The sequence below is a fragment of the Camponotus vicinus genome, unplaced genomic scaffold, assembly GCF_025532165.1.
Source record: "Camponotus vicinus isolate PSW18456_S1 unplaced genomic scaffold, iyCamVici1.0 SCAF_7, whole genome shotgun sequence".
Classification (NCBI taxonomy): Eukaryota; Metazoa; Arthropoda; class Insecta; order Hymenoptera; family Formicidae; genus Camponotus; species Camponotus vicinus.
In genome coordinates, this window is record NW_028141979.1 from 4,387,392 (window position 1) to 4,412,325 (window position 24,934).

The 24,934-nt window shown below is 29.0% G+C and overlaps 3 protein-coding genes across 5 annotated transcripts in view; 2 read left to right on the forward strand and 1 right to left on the reverse strand.

The window, feature by feature from the left end:
• Nachralpha4 (nicotinic acetylcholine receptor alpha4) overlaps window positions 1–2,120 on the reverse strand; it is a 222,758-nt gene extending 220,638 nt beyond the window's left edge. For both annotated transcript variants that reach the window (XM_083105500.1, XM_083105499.1), the window contains exon 1: window positions 1,759–2,120. The gene's annotated coding sequence lies outside the window, so the exon portion shown is untranslated. The remainder of the gene's footprint in view (window positions 1–1,758) is intronic.
• Window positions 2,121–10,905: 8,785 nt separating this feature from the next.
• Window positions 10,906–13,687, forward strand: LOC145975202 (carbonic anhydrase 6-like). The gene is made up of 6 exons (XM_083105519.1): window positions 10,906–11,026; window positions 11,576–11,614; window positions 12,031–12,195; window positions 12,739–12,962; window positions 13,063–13,293; window positions 13,456–13,687. The coding sequence occupies exons 1-6, from the start codon at window positions 10,906–10,908 to the stop codon at window positions 13,558–13,560; spliced, it is 885 nt and encodes a 294-aa protein (XP_082961645.1). The 3' UTR covers window positions 13,561–13,687.
• A 471-nt stretch (window positions 13,688–14,158) lies between these two features.
• On the forward strand, window positions 14,159–24,857 carry LOC145975181 (aminopeptidase N-like). Of its 2 annotated transcripts, none has more exons than XM_083105481.1 (12): window positions 14,159–14,218; window positions 15,280–15,805; window positions 15,918–16,415; window positions 16,600–16,786; window positions 17,135–17,285; window positions 18,582–18,660; window positions 19,469–19,839; window positions 20,404–20,681; window positions 21,856–22,052; window positions 23,981–24,316; window positions 24,411–24,480; window positions 24,675–24,857. In XM_083105481.1, the coding sequence occupies exons 2-12, from the start codon at window positions 15,300–15,302 to the stop codon at window positions 24,804–24,806; spliced, it is 2,805 nt and encodes a 934-aa protein (XP_082961607.1). In that variant the 5' UTR covers window positions 14,159–14,218; window positions 15,280–15,299; the 3' UTR covers window positions 24,807–24,857. The 2 variants fall into 2 exon arrangements, with proteins under 2 accessions (XP_082961607.1, XP_082961608.1); XM_083105482.1 differs by having other exon boundaries at window positions 21,883–22,052.
• The last annotated feature ends 77 nt before the right edge of the window (window positions 24,858–24,934 follow it).

The window sequence follows — 24,934 nt, forward strand, 5'->3', positions numbered from 1 at the left end:
TTCTCAAGTACTGACGCATTGTTTTTTCTCTTAATATTTGATAATTATGATATAACGTCATCGATCGACAGCGATGTGTATTCCATATGATGTGTGGATCACGGATTAAAAAGTTATCGTGTGGAAATGGCACGTTGTTTTCAGCGACGTCTATCTCCCGAAAACTATTTCAGTTTCGACAGAGAGGACGAAACACGGTCCGCGGAAAATAGAATTAAAAACATTCGATTGTGTGTCTGCACCGAACGGTCGAGCCAACGATCGCAAAGCCACGTGAAGCTTCTATTCTTGACAATCCATTAGCTCTTTCGACCGAAAAGGATTCAGTATCGCGCATCGGGGCATTCGATTGGGACGCATAATTGAAAGGACCTAGAATGTACTTTGCGCCGACAATGAATATTTCAACAGAATCTGTCGAACGTGAAGCTGCTCGTCAAAACTCTCGGGACTTTTGATAATCTGTTATTCCAATCATCATTAAACACAAAGTATATTTGTGAACCGAGATAATAAATGATGTCTTTCTCCTTCCAGGAGAGAATATTTACAGAAAAATGACTGCATTGATGAGAACCTATAAATGTCATTATAAGTATATTTGAATGAATTTGTAAAAAGAAATCGATCAGAAAAATAAGTTATTACTTTATTTTCAAGTGATACACCTATCGTTGCAGTAGTAAAAAAAGACAGAACAATTTTATATAAACCGAATTGTCTATCTTCGATACGAAGCGATGGCATCGAAAGGATTCCCCAGGGCTATTAAAAGTTCTTCGTGAATGTTATTCAGAATTGGGACGTTTATTAAACTTGGATAAAAATCGCGGCGCAATTCCAATTGGAATACCGGGGCGAAAGTTTCAGGGCGCGCGGACACAATGGAAAGGATTTTGCACGGTGCGGGATATTGAATCCGGCGTAGCCGAAGGATGTGAAATATAATGGCAAAAATAAGAACGCGCCACGCGACATCGCGTGTGTGTTCACGCGTCGAAATGCATTCGATAATCGCCGAATCTTGCGTTTAGACAATCTCGCGTCGCCTCGCCTCCTCCCCCTCCCTCGCCCCCTCGTCTCCTCTCGCGGAGAAACGCCGTGCGTGAAATTGCGAATCGCTTGTGAATCTCCCCGCCATTATCCCCGCACGCTCTTGCTTTCCGCGATTAAAGTTTATGCGAATTCAGATTAGCGTAACAGCTGCCGAGAGCGTGCGCGAGCCATTCCCGCAACTTTGCTCCAATTACTCGCGATTATATCTTACGCGCGTTTAAATCCGCGCGATAAGTTTTAAAGCGTTATTCTCGGGCGGATCCGAAGTACCGCTTTCTATCTGGGAACTCTTGTTTTCTACGATTATTGCACGATTATTATTACACGATGAATATTTAGCTCTATGCATTCTCACAGCGTTCTTGAAAAACGGATTATTACCCTTCGCGATTACGGAATTTAAATTCGCGCGAAAAATTAAATTAGAAATTGACGTTTAAAAGTTCCACTTTTACAATTATTATGATAGTATTACGCATCAGTATATTATATAAGCTTGATTTTATGAAATATTAAATTAAAATATTATATTTAATATAATAAATATTATATTAAATAAATATTATATAAATGAAATATATTAAAATCCAGATTTGCGCAATCAATTCTGAGAATCTTTGCTTCTCATTATTTTTGTGCTTTATATGAAATTCGCCAAGAGTTGATTACGCAAAGGGAGCTTGGCAAAAAAAAAATACGAACCTCCCGAAATTGGCGTCGTCTCTTCCTCCTCAAATACGTGGCGAACGCGAGGAGATCCGCGGCAGATCCCTCGGGGAGATGTGCATCACGCCTACCGGAAACCGCGCGCCTGGAACCCCCGTATCCGATAATCCCGGATCGCGAGCGAGATTCCCGGGTGATATCGTCTGTCCCCGAACTGTCTCCGCAGCCTGCGACGCCGACGTCGACGACGGGGTTAACACTGGGCCCTAACTTCGCGCGCACTCCAAGCCACGCCGGTCTCTTGCAGCAGCTCTCGGGACCGCTGCACACTCGCACGCACTGCACCCACGACTGAAGGCGGGCACCGTCGTGGTATGGTTGTCGCAACGGGGTGCGACGCGCCGGGATACCCCGGACGCTTGATGGCGCCACCGGGTGCGCGCCACCGGACGCGACGAGGGAGCCCGCGGGAGAGACAGGCGCATCCGGGAGGAGCGGTCCGCGCGTCGGGCGGGGTAGATGGATTCCGCAGGAATCTGGACCGAACTCGCGCGCGGGCGAATCGTCGACACGGTAACCGCAAAGATGCCAATTTTAGAAAGAGCGCGAAACATCATTTCGATGCCGCGAGAATCGAGATAAATTTGAATAGATTTGAAAGATATCGATTCGAGAGATCGATCGCGCAGCCCGTTTGACTCTGTCAAAATCTATTTTATCGATAATCCATCGATAATCTTATATCTATTTTATCGATAATTGAATGAGAATAATTTTAGATCGACCAATTGAAATATTGTTGTATAAGATTTAAATTGTATATAAAGATATTGAAAAATTGCATTACATATGCACACGAAATATAATAAATATAATAATTAAATAATATAATATAATGATATAATAATTAAATAATAATTAAAAATTGAAAAGATCTCTCTCTCTCTCTCTCTCTCTTTCTCTCTCTCTAAATTTTGCCTTGATTTTCAAAGAGATATAGAATTATTACTCACAGGTGATTCTAAATATTTCAAAAGAACACTAAACTTTTTATCGCTTTCTTTAAATAGTATTTAAAATTTAATTCTATTCATTATGAACATCTAATTTTTGTATTTTCTTCTCTGAAACATAAAACAAAATTTTATTTGGATCGTTCACTTGTGTATCGTTAATAAGATCAAATAATTAATTGCTTCATTTTTCGAGATTACAGTAAAATCCCTTGAATAGTAAATCCTATTATAAATACAATGCAAAATAATTCATATTATTGCTACTCGGATTATCTTGTTGAAAAATTACCTAATTTACGGTGACGTTATTCGACAAACGTCGACAACGTCTAAAATAAGAATTATTACGAGTGTCATATCCAGATCATAAATTATCGTAATCTGTCTCTTTAATAAGAGAACGTTCCTTGTGCCAATATTCTCTCGTGAGACTTGTGATATGACAGATATTTTATAATGATATTTTACAAATGATATTTGAACCAAACACTATGTTTTTTAAATGTTACATAAGATTAAATAATGATCGGAAAACTTTTAGCTGCGAGAAGATAAAGTGAATTTTGATGACTATGTAATATAAAATTCCTGAACATCTTATACATAAAATACATGTACATATAAGTAATGTAATATATTTTTACTTTAATCGTTTGCTTTAAATGTGAGAACTTAGTCTTCGAATATTTATAAAAATCGATACATCGCATCAATTTAATTTTATTTAATCAAAAATTTGCTCTCATATACTTCTCGTGAAAATGTAACTTTTCTTGAATAAACTGTTGTATTACAATGATATCGGGGATGCTGTTAGTAGATAGGGATAATACGGGACAGCCCTCACGTGAATTTAATTTAATGTCGCTCATGAACTTAGAGCCTCCATTTTATAGCATAGACCAAGCTAGCTCTGTGAAAAGCACCGGAACCGGGGCAATGGATGTTCCTTAACTAAAACAATGGATCGGTGGCATTGTATGATGGTGCGCATTAACCATGCCGCGATCCTTTTAAATCACCGGTACGAAATATCCGGCTTTCGATAGCGCGTGCGGACATATTGATAAATTAAGATTACGATAGAAAAGAAAGAGAGAGAGAGAGAGACGAAAAGACAGAAAGACACACGAATTCTTAAGATTCTACTCTGCAAATCTAACAATAACAGACTGAACCGAGTAGAACAGGCGCAATAAAGTGATTCATTTCGATTCAGAATAGCTCGTTTATCATTTTGGTCTTTGAATGCCAATCTTCCTCCCGGTGAATGAGAAAAAAGCTTGAGACGAGCGGAAAGACGCCGGCGCCAGGAACGGAGGAAAAAGGGGCTGGGAAAGTTCGGCGGGTTGTTTGTCAAGAATTACATTCCTTCCTTAATTCATCCGGCGGATCGTTATAGCGCGGGCACTTCGAACGGACCCCAGAAATTTCCGGATCAATCCGTGCCGCTTCGTTCCCGACGCAGATTGAGATCTCTTTCTCCTCTTCACTCGTCGTTAATCTTTGTAGGCAGTTTAAGGGTCGGAGCAACGAGACGTTTCTCAAAACATCGGAGATACCGTTCATCAAAAGAATATTAACTCTTGTTTGTAGCGTAAAGCTGCAACGCATTACAATATTTTTCTACGGAAGAAAAACAATTCAAAAACGACAAAGAACGGAATGCGTTTCAGTTTAATAGATTCTATTTGAAATGTCATATTCTGAAATTTAATTATCGTATCACGCATTGTCGAAGTGACAATGTCGCTTTATCCCGAAAGATGTTCTGTTCTGCATCTATTCAGATGGGATGTAAACTTAATTTCATCGCGGGGGACACGAAAGCCCTCCAACGACAAAGACGGGTTTTCCTATATCATCTGTGCTTTTTACCAGGTTGACATATTTTTCCTTTGCCTATTGTGTGAGTTATACATCCTGTGTCGAACGATCGGATAAACGCGAAGAGATGGAGGCGGGTGGTTGACATGGGAGTTTCATATTGAAGCGGACTTGGCAAAATTCCAATAATCTCCTTGGATCACCATCATTGCCGTTATCCTACCTACGCCTCGCGATTTCGGTCTCAAATCGTGAGTTCGCCTGACCGATTTACTGCTGTCCAACATTGTACGTGGTAGGTCCAACGTGTATGGTAGGTATTCATATGTGTGTGCATATATGTATATGTATATGTGCGTGATTGAGTCGAGAACATCGAGGTGAAAAATGTCAGGCGGCGTTACTGGAATTAGAATCCGGGGAAATACAAGCCGGAAAAATACGGGATTGGGCCATCGATCTTGCATCCGAGGCAGCTTATGGACGCTCGCGGACATCTTTCTTCGCCTCTGTATGCAAATATGATGCAAAAGAGAAACCTATCTGTAATTTTAATATTTGTATGTGTTAATTAAATAAAAGTGCAGTAATTTTAAATTCTAGAAGAAACATGAGAAGAAACATGCTAGTAATCTCATAATCGCTTCTCTACTTTTCACATGATATTATTATGAAACTACATTCAGCATAGAAAGAAATCTCATTAAATATTCAATTAAAAGTAAAAAGATTTTTTTAGAAAAGCGAAAGGTTTCTTTGTAATTAAAGACATAACAAACTAAAAATTATATACTATAAACGATTATATTATTGAATTTGAATACAGAGATATATAGTGTCGATCGTGCATTAATGGAAGTAAAGGAAATACAAAATTTTGCATGTAAATAAAAAGAACATGCATGACGGAATGAGGATTGAATACTTTGGAAGAAACGCTCACTGACCTGGTAGAAGTTAGATGTCTAAGATGGGGAAATTTAAAGCTGGCTCTCAGCGCAGAAACTTGATTGGAGTCAAAGTGCCCTGGATGGAAATTACCTTCGTATTACCGCCGAGATTTTGCTTCGTATATGTAGTCAAAGTAGATACGCTCGCGAGCACAGAAGTTACTATTAATTTCAAGTCCGACGCAGTTCGCGATGTTTCAGCGGCAGGAGTTGACTCTCAGTTTAAATCGAGTTATCGCTATAGAATTTCCAAACTGTGATCCGGCTCTCTCGGAGGCTACGGAGACGAATATCCCTTTTATTACGGAAGTACCGAGATCATAATCCGTGATACACTGCTGAGCCTCTTCCTGAAGGAATGACAAAAAGAGTTTGTCGATTATTTCACGAGAGAAAGAGTTAAGGGAGTGAAATTGATGAATTAATAAATTATCAGTAATAATTTGTCACAAATCAGTTAAGAACTCAAGTTACTGTCGCAATAATAATTAATGAATGTGTTAATGCGACTTTCTTAGTATACGCAAATTGAATATTAAATTCCTTAGTATCTGTTCTCATTAATCAGAACTTTAAACAATTATCCTTGTAAATTTCATAGTTACAATTGAGATGCGAGAGCGGTAGATTGCCTTATTATTATTATCCCGAAGAAAGTTAGCTTTGTGTGTTTTGCGATGCCGAGATAGAATCTTCCCCGAAAGTTTCGAGCTTTGTTTGACAGACTCTTTCGGACGAAAATCTGTCAGAATCAATAGCGGCTTTGCAAAATGCGAGCTGCTTCCACGGAAAGTGCACTGCACTTGGTGTGTTGATTTAGATGTCTGCGCGCCTCCAAACTTCGATAAAGATGAAAATATCTTCGTCAATATGTGTCCCTACAAATATTTTATAGTATAGCGCAAACATATTTCTTCCACCATTGTGATGCTGATCAGTGACACTCAACCTCCCGTTCTTGATTCTTCCACAATGGAATTTTTAATTAATTTTGTTCTCGAGATCACGTTCTTCTAGGGAATTGAAAATATTCTTCCAATAAATATCGATTACAGCGCTTGTATTTTATTGCAAGATAAATTGAATTAAAAAAGGGACAATTAAATAATCAACAAGCACCGCGGTTTAATTAAATTTATTTTGCATCCAACACGAAATCAAAAGAATGTTTGATTAAATCCGTTTAAAAACTATTAAATGTCATTAATATTTAATTAACAAGTTTAGAAATCTTTCAATTTTAGCTGAAGAGCTATCTTGAACAAATAGTAATCTTTAATTAAGAAATCATACATACAGTTAATTAAAGATTTATTAGCTGTATATCAATTCACAGCCATTTCCGCCCAACTATTATCATGTAGTACAAACATTAATAAAATTAATAATTTTATTAAATATTTATAGAAATAATACGTATTGTTATGAATAAATAAATAAATATATATATATATACTAAAATACAAATTGTATGTGCGACAATTGTATAAAATAATTTATATAATTATTACAAATATATGCAATTATTTGAAATAAAGTAAATGTTATTTCTCTTTTCACAGCAACTTTTAATAACTGGCTAACATTTCTGTTCTTCATTTTGCTGATATTACTAGATATTTTGCTGATATTATGCTTCGCATATATCTGTGGATCTGTATGAGCACGTAGTCTCAGTGGATGCGGTGAAGAACAGCTGAGGGAAACAAGGACTCTGCAGTGTGTGATTCGGCAATCCTGGAGAACTGCAGTCTGCTTGCAATCAGATGCCAAGTGAGAGCAACCCAACAAATTGCGCCAATAAGCTCGGACATCTCCAAAGGCCCCATTGCAAATTTCAACAATTCGTCGACAATGCCAACCTGTCATTGAGGTAATTCTCACGTGGATTTTCCGCCAGGATTCGAAACATGATTGATTTGATCGTTGCCAATATTCTTTATTTCTTGTATGTGACAGGCATTCGTAAATACGTACGATTGCAGCATTAATATGTATGAAAAAACTCTTCCACTAGTATTTTCTAACTATTTTATATTTAATTCTTATTATTTTTAATTCTGATATACTTTATTATTTTCTATAATTTAATTACATAAAGTTTAATTTATAATTTAATTAAAACTAGAAAAAATAATAATTAATTATAATTTCTATTTTAATTGCGTTATAATGGAAAGAAATTAATTTATCGTAATAATTATAATGCAATGATAGCAATATAGCATAATAAAAATCAATTTAACAAAGTTTATAATTAATGTTAGAGTATAATTAATTAATCATAATATATATTTAATCAATAATTATTATACAATTATTTATGGTTAATTAATTCGTAGTTAATCGAAATGCAATGCTAATGCAAATAAACCGTTTATATTCAAATCATATATTGATATTCATCCGACTTGTTTAAAATTCTATTAGCTATCAAACCAAGACGTATAGGAACTTAAATAAATTAACACGAAACTGAAATCTATTAAAAACACTGTTTTTTGTATAATCTCATGTTTACGACGCTCTCATTGAGACTTATAAATTATAAATATTATATTTTCAAGGCGGCTACAATATTTTCATTATTTCGTCACATAAAATTGTATTCTATCTTTTTTTTCAAATGTAGCATTTATAGATATTTTTGAAAATAAAGAATACATTTTATTAATATAGAAAATCTTTAAAAAAATTTTTATCTGTATTATTATTTATTTGTTCTGCAAAAAGAACATATATAATCTTCTATATTATAGTTTATATGTATTGAAAATATGCTAAATCTTTGGATATAAAGTTTTAATTATAAGACTTTATAAATTACGCAATATTATATTTTTATATAACTAATGTTGTGAACTAATGTTTTAAATTCTTATTGAAAATATGTTTAAATTCTTATTGAGTCACTTTCTTCTCTATAATATAATATTTATATTTATTCTAAGTAATATTGTGTCTTTTATTTATACCATATCATTTATCTGCAACCAATAAATAAGTTTGAATTATTATACAAGACGTTTTGCACGATCTTACTAGATGCAGATAAAATAGAAAACCTTTCCACACTTTTACTTGAAAATAAATTAGATTTATCAGAAGAAATATAAGTAGATGTTATCTGTTATGATACAATTATTACAAAATTATCTTATTTTCAAAAAAAGATAAAAAAAAGACACCAAATTCTAATTTTTGTCTAACAAATTATTTTATATAGAATTATTTCTATACAAATTTTATTTCATTTAATTTTAAAGTTGAATTAGTTTCGTAGAAATTATATTTAGAATTAATAAATTTAAATTTACAATTAAATTTGTGCAATTTAAAAATATAAAAATTAAATGATATAATATTCAAGAAAAATAAATTTAATAAAAACTTATTAAATTTAAAATTAATTTGTACGTTTAAGATTACTTTTGGAAAGTTGAAAAGTTATATCAAAAAAAGTCGGAAATATGAAAAAATTTCTCAAATTTCTTCTCAGAACTTTAATATATAATATATAGAATAATTTATATAATATATGAAAAATCGATTTCCGAAACGAAACGAAATCTATTCTATTATAATTTTCATATATAGTTTAGACCACAAACTCTCATTTTCTAAAAAGAGTTTTAATCATTAACAGTGTTAATTAATTTATTCATATTCATATAATTATCTGGTGAAAGATACACTATCAGATTTGTACAAAATGCCATATGAAATATCACGATAGTTTTTAAAATATTAGTTTTAGTATATTCTTCGAATCTTTAGATTTTTTTATGTTTCGTAGGACGCCCAGAATTCTAATTAAAAGAAAAATATTTTCAAATATTATCGTGTGTGAAATTAAAGTCTCTTCAATTATATATATTCGAGACTAATCTTTTCGTTTATCTTTGAGATTAATTCAGGGAAAGAGCCAGATTAAAAGAAATACTTAGGGTCTTTAGATTTGGAGCGATAAGGCGGAAAATTTTTTCTAAAAAAAAATTTCTAAATGATAAATAGGATAATAAATAAGAAATATAATTATTTTTCTGAGTCATAATTCGCAAATTATTTTGTGGAATTTAAATTAATGCATCTATTAATGTGAAATGTATATTAATACATTATTTTTTGAGCTATTGTATATTAATTTATTGGACAGAATATAAATTAGCAGAGTAACTGTACTCTCAATAAAGTATAATTATTTCGTGGTTGACATATGGTTTTGGCGGATCAATGTATATTTGCATAAATATGCATCTACATGTGGTCTTATCCTTATCTGTTTTCATTAGCTCCATAAATTTGCAATAAATTGCTTAAGTAAAAAAAATGTAATCGCATTAATCAACGATTATTGTTATGATGTATAATATTTATAAATCATTTATTTTTTCTTATTACAGTTAATTTTCTCAAGGATATTATAAAAACTATATCTCTTATAATGGCAATACAATTTTATTTATTTATTAAATATATTCTGTGTGTATAATTATGTATTTAGTATATTTAATATAAATATTATTATAAATAATAAATAATATAAATTAATATCTTAATAAAAATAATTTTGATGTAAAAAATTTATATTTGTTTAAAACTATAAACAAATATTTTTGGAAATTTTCGATTTCTCAATAATTTTTACATCTTCTCTTTGTATATTAATAAATATTTCTGTACTAATAATATGATTTAAGTTCTATAAATTTGAAGAAAAGAATTCAAAAAAGGAGTAAACTATTTAACATTTTAAACATCTTATTTCTATTACTCCAAAAAATTGTTTCTTTGCAATGTATACCTTTGAATATTTCTTTATTATCTTTTCGTTTCCTTCTCTCTCTCTCTTAATTCTAAGAATAAAATGTTGCAAAATAATTTTAAAATGAATTTTAAATTTGGTATCATTTAAAAGTTTCGGATCACAAAAATTTCTAATTTAATAATGTTTCTTGTTAGCTATTAAACAATTTTCGAAACAAGAGTTTCTGATGTTTTGAACGAGCAGAAAATCAATTTCGATTGAAATACGGCTGCAAGGTTTTCACTTGAGATAACCGCTACTATATACAATGAGATGGTAAACCTATTCGAAACTCGTTATTAGTCGGAAACTCAAGTTTCCGATCGGAACCGTAAATAGTTTCGTCATGTGTCACTAACAGAAACACAATCTCGCAAATGAAATTTCTCGATTTTCTCTTCTCTTTTTTCGTGAGAGGAATATTGAATTTACAAAAATTCACATGAGCGAATTCATGATTAATTCACGATTGATTAATCGGTTTGGTTTCCAACATGTGGTTTTCAAATTAATGAATTAACGAAAATTAATTTCGTGGAATTTGGCTCTATGTGTGGGGATTGGCTATATAACTTAAAAATTCATGTGCAGATCAGTCGCATTGAGATTGTCATTTAAGTTGCGTCTTAGTAAAATGACAGGCAAATCACACATAAAAATGGACTTAAGTCACTTGCTCGTTACATTGACATTGTTTTTCACAGGTAAAATATGTTTTTTTTCGGTAAAATAAAAAATAGTTTTTTTTAAACGAATATTATATATAATTATATTCTATACATTATATTTCTATAATAATAATAAATATTTTTATAATACACATAAATTTTTATTTTTAAAATCAGGCCAAATTTTAAAGTAATAATTAAGAATGTTAACTATTCAAAATATTTCTCTAATCAAAAAGTTTTAAGATACAAGCGTTATTATTCTTTTGGTGTATTGCTTAAAATTAACAATTCAACATAAGAAACATTATGCACTTGTTGGATTTATTGACAAGTGAAATTTATATTTCACTACATCATTTGCTCATTAGAAGACAGCATAATGGACGTTGTTACGCATTATTTGTGCATTTGTACAAAAGTTTATTTCAAATGTACTACAAAAGTTTTTTTTGAGATTATTATATATATATATATATATATATATATATATATATATATACATATAACTACAATTGTTAAAAAAATAATTATTTTTTAAATAAAAAAGAGCGCAAATATAGTAGTGGCATTACTTTGTTTCAGGTTTACAAGCAGCCGAATGGGGATATTGGGGAAAAAATGGTAAAAATAAACGATAATTTATACACACATACACACACACACACACACACACACACACACACACACACACATATATAACAATTATATTATGGCATGATTAAAAACTCCTCTAATTTTACACTTCCTAACACTTGCAACTTATTTTAATGTATTAGAGAAAAACTGGAAGAAATATTACAATGAAACCAATTTTCATGATGCGAATCACTAAATTATAACCTTTTTATGTACATATATACATTTACACATAAATATTTTAATATAACAATATATAATTTTAAATATAATAATAAATAATAATATTGCATTATATATGTGCCAAATTTTCTATTTCATTCATGCTATTGTATAAATAAAATTAAATAAAATTAAATAAATAAAATTACTATCTGCGGATTTTTTAAATAATTCCATAGGACCAGAGAACTGGCCAGGAATTTGCACAACAGGAAAAAAACAATCGCCAATTGACATTTCAACGAAAGATGCTATAGAAACTGATCTCAGTCCGCTCGGTCGTCTCAACTTCAGTCGATACGATTTGCCGTTTCGTGCTACTGTGGAGAATGATGGACATTCTGGTAAATAAATAGCTTATAATACATTAATAGTTTTAGATTTATTAATTAATCATTAAACTCTTTTTTCTTAATTTTAAGACAAATATTCTTCAACTACTTTTTTTAAATCTTACAATTAGTCTAAATTTTAGCAGTACATTTATTGTGTCCATATGAGTTTTATATTTTAAAAAATCCTATGTATATATTTAATATTACTTTTATCAATCTTATATACAGATAATTGTTAATTCATGTCATATATTTGTAAAACAGTATTAAATACGCTTTTATCTAGTAATGGCTAAAGTTTATAATTTATATCTGAATAGAGAGAAACATGAAATATTACACGTAGAGAATAATATTCGAAGTTTAAATGATATGAGTAAAATGTAATTAAAATGTGATAAAAAATAATAAAAAAAGAATTTACTTAATTTCTATCATAATCACTTTTTCATAAAAAACAATTCAATTTTTATCATAATAAAGTTGAACTCATCGGTTAATTTCTGTTCGCATTAACAATATGATTAAACATTTTTTAACAAATCTCTTCAGTGGAAATTAAATTGCATGGTGTTCCGGCTCATCTAAGCGGCGCAAATCTGCAATCGGAATATATTCTCGAACAAATGCATCTTCATTGGGATGCTGAGCATACCGTAGACGGTTTACGTGGCCCTTTGGAGTTACATTTAGTGCATTATGATAAGCAATATGCAAATGTCAGCATAGCCGCTCAACATGAAAACGGGATTGCCGTTGTCTCGATTCTATTTGAGGTAAAAATAATATTCGTTACGTTGCACTCTTTTATTTCTCTTCTTCTTCTACATCAATAATATTTTCTAACACAGCATTGATTGTAATACTTCGTTACAGTTGAACAGATATGATAATCCACTGCTAAAGCCAATTGTGAAAGCGACGAGAGAAGTTTTATATAAAACGGGAAAGAGCACGGCGATACAAGAGGAATTGATACCTTCGATGCTCCTACCAAAGGATCATATATCATATTATCATTATCAAGGATCATTGACTACACCGGCATGTCAAGAATCCGTTGTATGGTTTGTTTTAACGGAAAAACTTACAGTGTCGACAGCACAGGTGATTTGAAATTGTGCTTATAATGATTTGTTTTAAAGATATGTAGGTTTTCTCTCTTTTATGGAAATTGATAATAAGATAATTTTTTTTAATTTAAGCTATTTTACTGGCATAATATAATAATTATTTTAATACTTAATGTATGTATTCGCACACATACAGGTGAACGTATTCAAACGCTTTAAAGGCGACCATGGCAGACAGACGTTCAATAACAGACCCATACAGGAACTTAATGACAGAAAAGTGTACCATCATTTAGGATGATTTGCGCGCCGATAAGATGGAGTTTCATTTAATAAGTTTTATTTACTCTATTTAAATACAAATGTTACTCGATTGATTTTATTGGAAAGAAGCATTAATAAAAACTTTTTGCATTGTTTCCTTTGAATTGTACATATTTAATCATTTGTTCACGAAACAAATATGTGAATCTGATCTTTCTTGCTCCCACTTGAGCACAAGGAAAATAAGAATAACGCTTGTCGGTTTTACATTTTACGGTTAGTCATTTTTTTAATTTATCTTTACAATAAAAAGCACTTCTTTATATCAATGTTTCTTGGATAAGATTCATGACAGATATTTTATTCAAAGAATATTTAAATGAAAACAGTGAAAAAGTCTCTCTCTCTCTCTCTCTCTCTCTCTCTCTCTCTCTCTCTCTCTTCCTCCCCCTCTCTCTCAATATAATACAAAAACTAAAAGAATATATACCTATTAACTTCTGTTGATGCGTAAGATATCCTATGCTACGTATAATCAAGATGATATGTATATAACACTACGTATAACCTTCTATATACTGTTAGGTATGCCAACAGAGCCATCAGTTTATGATAGTCTCTTGAAGCGATAAGTTCGCGATTGAATGCTTTTGGTGTTAAATCTGGTATTAAACCTGGCTGATTCAAGTAATAGGGTAAGACATTAAATATACAATAAAATATTTATGTTTCTTTAAATGTGCATACAAAATTGTGTGGAGTAACATGTAACGTTTTTATTTTGTTAAAGATATTTTCTTTAATTTTCAAATCGACAAACTCATTTTATTCTAAATCTTATTTTTATTTTTTACATACATTATAGTTAATAGAAATCAAGACATTTACGTTTGTACTGTAATAGCATGTTTCGACTGTTTTGACATATATTTGTATGTTTTTAATACGTTTCTTACTTAAGGAACAGATTGATCTTGAAAATAACATGTTAGTAAACATACAATCCATATCATTGTTGAGAATATTCCTTCATTTCTCAAACATTTTAATGCTTAAATTTAAGATATAATTCAATTTAGCATATATAGGGTGTCCCTAAGCATGTGCTCACTTGTGAGGAGGTAGAGCGCAGTAAATTAAATAAAGAAATCATATTCCATGTAACGATTTTTGTAATAATAATATAAATATTAATTATTGAAAGTTCATCATAGTTACTTTCAAGGTCAATTTTAAGATTGACAGAGGCACTTTCAGAAAAAACGTTTGATACAAAAGTTTCTTATTTTTTCACGTACAATTCGAATCTGTAATAAAAAGTACCATATTCCTCTAAAAAAATTCAACTTCCGATCCGGATGGCGTATTTCCGGTCGGAATCAAAAGTTGAAAATATCACCATTTCTTTATTTAATTTACTGCGCTCTACCTCCTCACAAGTGCGTGAGCACATGCTCAGGGATACCCTGTATATATATATATATATATATATATATAAGAAAGAGATTAATACTTCATGTCTCCTAATATTGAAATCCAAGAAAAATATTTCATATATCGTTTCAATAATTTTTATATTTATCTTTTCTAATCATTCCTTTATTTATTAAACTATATTATTTTAATCTTTCTTTACATTTACCGTATTTTCTTATAAACCGTTAGTAAATTCTCTTGAACGCTTTTCACACAAAAGTCGATTGAATTGCATACTCTTTGTAAATACCTTGATTCAATGAAGAAACGTTTTTTATAGATATCCGAGTGAAATTCAACATGACATTCTTAAAACTATTATTAAGTAGTAGTATAATATATCTTGCCATAATAGCAATAACGAGTCCTATAGATGATGAAGAATCAAAAATCAAGGGAATAGTAATCGATGAAGAATCGGAAATCATGCGCAGTGTGTTAAACAACAAATCAAGCAATATATCAGATTATATAATTCCGATACATTATAAGATGAAGTTAATATTACTCAATGATTATCTCGTTAGCGAATGCATAATCACTTTAAATATTTCTTATGCAAAACAATACATAAATTTTTATGTACTAAATTCAACGAATATAATAAGATCTGAATTGAAGAAAACAAATGGTACGATTTATAAAACAAAACCAATAAATCCTAATAAAAACAATATTGTCTCGCTCGATTTCGGTGATGTCTTGGTGCGTGGAATATACGATCTGTATATAAACTTTATAATCCCAATCAATATCGTAAGAGAGTCTTTCGGAATTCCGTACATAAATAAAGATGGAGAAAAAGAGTAAGTAGAAGAACATATTGAAATATCAAATTAAATTGTATATTTGTGCATTCTACGCTTACAATTATGTAATATTAGACATTATCTAACGCTTATCGTTAAAATACGACAGGTGGTTAATCACAACAGGTATCCAGCGAAGAAACAGGTATCAAACGAAAAAACAGCAAATATTTCCATATTGGGACAAGCCAGAATTAAGAATTAATTTTCTTATTTCTATAATGCATCATCCAAAATACAAAGTTTTGTCAAATATGCCGATACGAAAAACTAAATTGACGAACGATAATATGATTTGGACATATTTTCACGAGACTCCTTTGATCTCCATAGATAGTGTAGCATTTCTGGTATCCGGTTTTCATCAGATCATCTTTTCGGATGGTGAAACAATTCGTTCATCCATATGGTTTAGACCACAATCGGAACCGCATCTAGAATTCGCGAAAACTGTTATTATTTCCGCTAGTATATACATGCGTAATTGGAATATTTTGAGGAGAGCTTTTGAACAGACCTCTGTTTCATTTGAGTCCAAAGTGGATCATGTCGTAATCCCGGATTTACAAAATGATATCGAACAAACTTTGGGTTTCATTTTTTATCGGTAATATATATAGTTAAAAATAGATATATTAAAAACTAATAACTATTTTAATTACCTATCATATTATAATTTAATAATTTTTTAATTTTTTAATTTTTTTTTTTTTTCATATTATAATCTATTTTCATAAGAAATTATATTAATATCCAAAATTTTTCATACATATTAGTATAATTATTTTTAGAGAAGCAGATATCACTTACAATGAAGAATTAGATCCTGTCGTATACAAAACAATAATTGCGCGCTTAATTGCACGTGGGATGGTACAAAAATATATTAGAAATCTGTTCAAACCAACTTCCTTATGGCGTCATACATGGTTAAACGAAGGATTTAATATATTTTATCCAGCATACATTATCGACAAGGTTATTTTATTACTAACGCTATTTGAATACGCAGTCAAATTAACAATTTAGTAATGTAGATAATTGTTAAATATTTGTGCAAATATTTTGTTTTATTTCTTAATTATAAGAAATGATAATCCAAGTCTTTTAAATTTCTAGAAATCCAGCAAAAAAAATTTAATAAAGAACTGAATACACACACATGTTTATATATTTAAATTATCGCAGAAAAATATATTTGCATAAACACATATAAAAACTTTATTCTTAACAATGGCACATAATAATGCCAGTTTTGATATCTATCAAAAACTTTTCCTGTTTAATTATTTATGATTAGTTATGATTATATCGAATTGATTTTAGGCTATGCCAAATTCACGGATGATGCATTTGTTTGTAGTTCAAGTTCAACATGAATTACTCTATCTAAATACTTATGTTGTTATAAATTCTTCTATAGAATATAATAGTTATCCTGAAAATTATGTACAATCCTCTCTTTCTCATATCAAAGGTATGTGTGTATATTGCATAAAACAATTAAATAATTATATATTTCTCAATGTTAATTTCATAAAAAATGAGAAAAGTCATTTTTAAACAAAAGACCCCGAACGATTCTTATGGAAATTGAATTTTGAAATTAGATGAAATTTGAAACTCTGGAAATAAATAGTTTATGTGGCAAATCAAAAGTCACAATAAGCGCGATATCGTTTGATGGAGCCGTTTCGTCACTAGAAGTGTTCAAATATCGAAACAAGGCGTTATTTCCTTACTACTGAGGGAAAATAAATAATATATTATTGAATAGAATCACACACACACAGTTGATTACTTTTATTAATATATAGATATTATATTTACGTGGGAAAGATATACATGCATGTATATATAAGGTTTTCATAAAGTTCCGATCCACTATATTTCAAAAACAAGTTGAAAAATTACAAAAAACCATAAAACAGGTGTTTAATTATTTTAAGAGGATAGTCTTTTAAAGCAATTAATTAAAGCAATTAGGGAAGTTGTACTCTTCTCCCATTCGAAGAAGGAGACTTAGGAAAAATCTATATTACTATACTTTTAACTAATTATATTTTATTAAATACCAAATGCTATGGCGACAGCAGCGGCGATGCGGCGACACACACATTTTTCCATGTAAATATAGTAGTAAAATGTATTAATAAAAATGATCAACTGTGTATCATTCTAATATATTATTTACTTTTCCTAAATAATATTTAAATATCACCTTAATTCGATATTTGAATAAATTGACTTGTAGCAACGAAATAACTTCACCAACCGATAGCGCATTTATGTTTTGACATTTTTTAAATTTTTATTGTTTTCACATAGACTATATTTCCAAATTTTCAGCAAATTTTATCGAAATTTAATTTCCATAAAAAACATACGATGTTCTTCATTTATAAAATTTAAATTTATTATTATTATTTTTAATATATTTTATTATAATATTTACAATAACAATGACAAGAAAAATATCTAACTTTAAAATTTAATTTTTATATAATTTTTGTATAATTTTTTTAAATTACAAATACATGTTTATCTAAAATTCCAAAAGATCAATTCCAAAAGATAACAAAATATAAAAACTATCCGATTCCTTATAATTGTCCAATTATATTAATATTATTTTTACGAATATTTAATCATTCATTTATCTATTATTATAAATTTATCTATTATTATAAATTTTATCTATTATTATAAATTTTGCGCATTGCAGTAAAGACATTCTAAATATACTAAATTTTTTTTCTTTCAAACATTATAGGATCTATTATATGGCGCATGTTAGAAATATTTCCACCTCATATATTTTTAATGGGATTCAACAAATATTTGCACAATCAGTAAGTATAATGTATTGTAATGTTTAATAATATACATCATAGAGGAGAAGGAAGTCGAAATGTATAACAAATTTAATAATATATTTCTCTCGTTGTAATGTTTACATGACATAGATATTTGAAATCTCAAATGTATACTGATATTTTATATTTATGAATTTTTCTCGAGATTGAATTTCAACTTAAATTTTTCTTAATAAATATGTAATAGATATTCATATTTTCTAAACAATATAATATATTAATATATTAATAATATAATAATATATTTTCTAACAAATAATTCAAATTGAATAATTTCGAGAATTTAGTTTTACAAACATAGAATATAAACGCTTTAAAATCTATGTAATATAAAAATTAAAATAATTATTTATTCAGTCACGACAAATGCTAACACAATTATTAATAAATATATATTATTAATATATTTATATATATTTATAAAATATATTTATAAAAATATATAAATAAAATATATAAAATATTTTTATTAAAAATTTATATTATAAAAATATATATTAAACATATATTACATACATGTACATATATTTGTATTATTTTTATAACATATAAAATGCACGAATCAATCGTGTATAATATAATTGTGTGTGTGTGTATACACACACACACACACACACATATGTATGTACAATTATATTTAAGTTTATAAATTTCTATCTCTGTAGGAGTTACATTAATAGATTAAAATGCGAAAATAAATTATGTAAATTATGATTTTCTTTTTTATTATTTATTTATCAATTTTAATATAGTGTTAAAATGATCATAATGTTAAATTTTATAGATTTAATGATCCTGAAGCAACAACTACCGATCATTTATGGAACGCTATGAGATCTAAGGTGATTGAATTGAATCCCGAGTATGATTTTAATATAAAAGACATGATAGATTCGTGGATTATGCAGAGCTATGCTTCTGTGTTGGAAGTGAAGCGAAATTATTTTGATTCTAGTGATCCTCTAACCGTATCAGTAGAATTATACAACAACAAATTCAGTGAAAAGCAATATTATATACCTGTTACTTACACTACGGAGTCGAAACTGGATTTTAACATAACTTGGACGAATATTTGGTTAACACCATTGCATTCAAAATTGTATCTCATTATTGAGAAAAATGAATGGATTATTCTCAACTTACAACAAGTTGGTAAATATTGAATAAAAAATGTATATCTTTATTGTTTATTTATTGTATATAATTATATATAATTTCAAGTATATATATTTCAGTACATATATCATGTTTGTAATCAAAACCATTTAATATTAGTACAAAATTCCTTGCATATCCAAATTCTCAGAATTGTCCAATTACTTTATATATATATATATATATATATATATATATATATATATATATATATATTTATTTATCATGTATATCAGAAATATCACATATGACATAAATTTTAATTAAAAATAATCATGAAATGTATTAAAACTCATATATACATATAATATAAGACATAAGAAAAGATATTACAAAAATATTGAAATTTTACTAATAGTAATATGTGAAACTTTCATTTTTTTATATAATATGTAGAATTGATACAGCTTTTATGTTAAATAAGAAAAACAGAAAAAAGGATGCAAGCATCTCTAATTATAATAATACATTTAATATCTTTAACATCTCGAAATATTTTTAATTAATATATATAATTTCAAAATATTTAATAATCGACAAAAGTAATTTACTTTATAACAGGATATTATCGCGTCAATTATGATACTGCGAATTGGCGAAAAATTGCACGATACTTAAATTCTGAAAAATATAGTAATATACATGTTCTCAATCGAGCGCAAATCATCAATGATGCGTTTCATTTTGCGATAGAGAAGAAACTTGAATTTTCCGTATTTTGGGAACTCGCTTCTTATTTGGAACAGGAAAGAGATTATATAGCATGGTATCCTATGTTCAAAGCATTTGAAATTTTGTCGAATATCTTCCCATTCTTGGATTTTTATCCCGAATTCAAGGTATATATATATATATATAAAAAGTTTTTTATAAAATGCCATCCATTACACCAATTATTTCTACATAATATAACTATTTCGTATCATAACAATGAATTTTTTTAAAGTAGATATATGTAATAAACTGAACAAAAAATTAATTATACATTATTATTTATCTTTTTTTTGTTTCAAAAGTCAGAAATTTAAATTCAAAAGGCCCTTACATATATTTTTTGCTTTAAATTTAATGTAATCACATTTTATAAATTTTGAATTTATCATAAATTTGTTTTCCTATAATAATAATACTTTAAAATTTATATGCTAATTGATTACCAATTATGTAATTAATAATGAATGTTTTAGGAAATTATAGAACAAAGTATAACAATAATCTCTCTTATATTAATTTTCTTCCGTAGTATTAGAATGTTTACGGTGGTCAAAATATACAAACACTTTGTAGAGAAATTGACTTATAATTTTAAGATAATTTTGTTACATTTCATAACACTTAATAATCTAGTACATAATAATCTACTTGTAAATACTTGTTTTATAAAAAAATTAATTGATATAAAGTTTGAAATACTTAAAATCTATATTTTATATGCCACAGATTTAAATTAAGGAAATAACTGATCATATATCAAAATCATCGATCGATACATCAATATGCATAAACTAAAATGTATATACAGAGTGTCTCTAAAGTTTGATCACGCGTTCCTCGGCTCTTGTTTTTTCATTGCTACGTAACACTAGCCTCTGGTATGCCTACCACGCAAAACGCGCTTATTCACCTTTTTAATTAATATTTCAATAATTATTGAAAATTGCGAAAATTGATGCAGAATGGGGAGGGGACCTTTCTGTTCAGTTTATATCGTTCTACCCACTCACGAGCGTTAGCACAATCTTATAAAACACTTCATATATCGATATATATGTGTTAAGAATCATTAGATGATATAAAATCCATACTTATTTAGATGATAAAATATATACACAATTATTCACACACAAATAAGAAATTGGTAATCTAGTTATTATGGTATTGATGTTATGAAGCCACATAAATATTAAAAAAATATAAAAGAAAATTATTTAGTAAAAATGTTTATTTGCGCGTACATTTTATTTGTTCTAAATAATGAATAAACTAAATATAATGATATTTATCAAATTTTAGGGAGTGCTAAAGTTTGATTTTATGCAGGATTTTAGATTTAGTTACTGGAATCTGTATGACGAAAGGAACATCAACGACCATACTAAATGTTTAAAACAAGAACTCGCAAAGTGGGAATGTATTATAAAAGAAAATCCTTGCGAAGAAAAGTCTAGACGTCATTTGAAATGGCATCTAGAAAATCCTGAAGAAAACAAGTAAGTCTTCTCATGATACTTGATGCTTTGTAGGGATATTGGTAATTATGCATAAAAGGGGCCTCCTCTACGATTTGCTTTATTTTTAAATATAGGGGAGATCTTCCCGAGTAATTTCGTATATATATATATATATATATATATATATATATATATATATATATATATATATATAATGGTCGAACTCAAATAGTTTTGGAGATATAGGCTGAAAAAGGATAAAAATAATAAATACAAAAATTCGCGTGGAAAGTCGCAAATAAATGTAGATATTATAATTTTACCATGTCATATATGTTTAAGGAATATTATATTTAATAGAATATATGTATTTGTAAACTTTGCTTTTTCTTGCAAAGTACATGCGGGGACACCGCATGTTCCGCCCCCCCTACAGGAGGGGGCTCCACTTTCGGAAGATATAACCTAACCTAACCTGTGTCTGAAGTGTAGGAAATACCTTGATATATAATATTTCGCTTTACATGATTCATATGGTTTATATAAATTTGTAACTTTCTATGCGAAGCCAGGTATATTCCACACTTCAGACACGGATTGGATTAGGTTATATCTTCCGAAAGTGGACACCCCCGTAGGGGGGGCGGAACATGCGGTGCCTCTGCATGTACTTTGCAAGACAAAGCAAAGTTTACAAATACATATATTCTATTAAAATTATTTTTGTAGTTATTATTTTTATTCTTTTTCAATCTATATCTCCAAAACTATTTGAGTCCGACCCTTATACCATATATACAGGGTGTTTCATTTTAATCCGACCAGTCGAATATCTCGAAAACCAAGCCCGGGAGAGAAAAATATTTCAGACAAAAGTTGTTTGGTTTCGAGGGGGCCATAAGATGGTGACAATGATTTGACCTTGAACAGTCATTTGAAGGTCACATAAAGGTCACCTTAAATTTCTTAAATGGAATACCCTATATATTTTTGCACATTTTTGTAGCTGACATCGAGAGCTTTCCAAAACATTATAATTAAGTACCTTTTCGTTAAGTACTTTTTGAGTTATGAGGCTTGAAATAATTTCTTAATTCTACATAAACCGTAAAATATCTAGTAAAATATTCATTTTTCGATTATCTTACCTTAATACTTTTACGTACAAAATAATGAGAGGAATCAATTGGTGTAAAGAAAACACATAGTTGTTTTGAAGAAAAAATATGTAATTTGCAATTAACAATTCCATATTTTTTCTTAAAAACAACTATGTGTTTTTTTTACACCAATTGATTCCTCTCATTATTTTGTACATAAAAGTATTAAGGTAAGATAATCGAAAAGTGAATATTTTACAAGATATTTTACGGTTTATGTAAAATTAAGAAATTATTTCAACCCTCATAACTCAAAAAGTACTTAACGAAAAGGTACTTAATGATAGTGTTTTGGAAAGCTCTCGAGATAAGCTACAAGAGTGTGCAAAAATATATAGGGTGTTCTATTTAAAAAAATTGAAGTGACCTTCACGTGACCTTCAAATGACTCTTCAAGGTCAAACCAATGATACCATCTTATGGCCCCCTCGAAACCAAACAACTTTGGTCTGAAATATTTTTCTCTCCCGGGCTTGGTTTTCGAGATATTCGACTGGTCGGATTAAAATGAAACACCCTGTATATATACGAAATTACTCGGGAAGATCTCCCCTATAACATATTTAAAAATAAAACAAATCGGAGAGGAGGCTCCTTTTATGCATAATTACCGGGATATTTTTTATATTATTTATATTATTTATATTTATTTATATTATTTTATATTATTTTATATTTTTTATATTCTTCATATGTTTGAGAAATTAGTTATCGCTTATGTCAAAAGTTATTTATAAAACACTAAAGAAACTATTAACACAATTTCGTTAGAAGATTTTTATTTCTTTTTTGGACTATCTTCTGTAGACTTTTACCTGGATGGAAGAGGTGGACATATTGTAATGGTTTGAAAACAGCAGATCGTAATACATGGAATAAAATTTTTAATGATTACATGAAAGGAAAGGATACAATTTTAGAATGCTTGGCTTACAGCAAAAATTCTGAAATTATAATAAATTATTTAGAAATAAAATTATTACAAATTTTATTAAAACCTTGGGATGATCAATCTGACTTTCAATTTCAATTAATAGAGAGAGTTTATGCCATAAGTGCTAATATTTTTCTTTCTGTCATTGAGAGGCATACTAAATATATGCTTACAAGTTTACTAAATAATTATAAAATAATAAGATACTGGTAACGATATTATTTAATAAAGATATATTACACATAGACATGAAGATTTATTGTACGAATTAATTATAATAACGTATTGTTTTATTCTTCATAGGAAAGTCAATGAAATTGTAACATTAATTGTTATAATTAACAATGCGTATTCTAAGGGACAGTTGGACGAGGTAAATTTTTAATAAATCAAATTTCTATATTTTTTAAGTTTTTATTTTAAAATTTACTTTTCACTATAATTGTTACATATTTCATATAATATTTTTCTATAATTCTGTTCATAATGATACTCTCATGTGTGACAGTGTAATTATTAAATAGAAAATTATTTATTGATGATAATTATTAAAATAATCTATTTTAGATAAAGAAATTTGTAAAAAAAGAGCTCAAAAGTTCAATCATTTCAATTACCGATGTTGAACAGAAGATAGAAACACGCTGGTCGGAGATCGAAAAACAGATAAATTATTTTCGATCTTTATTCAACAATTGAATAACTAGATTTCTAAGATATTAACTGTTTAGAAATTAAAAATACAGCATAAATGAGATTGTGATAATATTTATAAATGTATATACTTAATTATTCACTAATGTCATATTAAAGTTAATAATTATTTA

Excerpts from the sequence above, each read along its gene's own strand:
- LOC145975181 (XM_083105481.1), top strand. The coding sequence starts at position 15,300 with ATGACATTCTTAAAACTATTATTAAGTAGTAGTATAATATATCTTGCC. Across the intron at positions 16,787-17,134 it reads CAGCATACATTATCGACAAG|GCTATGCCAAATTCACGGAT; the intron begins GTTATTTTATTA and ends AATTGATTTTAG. Across the intron at positions 17,286-18,581 it reads CTCTCTTTCTCATATCAAAG|GATCTATTATATGGCGCATG; the intron begins GTATGTGTGTAT and ends CAAACATTATAG.
- LOC145975202 (XM_083105519.1), top strand. The coding sequence starts at position 10,906 with ATGTGCAGATCAGTCGCATTGAGATTGTCATTTAAGTTGCGTCTTAGT. Across the intron at positions 12,963-13,062 it reads TTGTCTCGATTCTATTTGAG|TTGAACAGATATGATAATCC; the intron begins GTAAAAATAATA and ends ACTTCGTTACAG. Across the intron at positions 13,294-13,455 it reads TTACAGTGTCGACAGCACAG|GTGAACGTATTCAAACGCTT; the intron begins GTGATTTGAAAT and ends GCACACATACAG.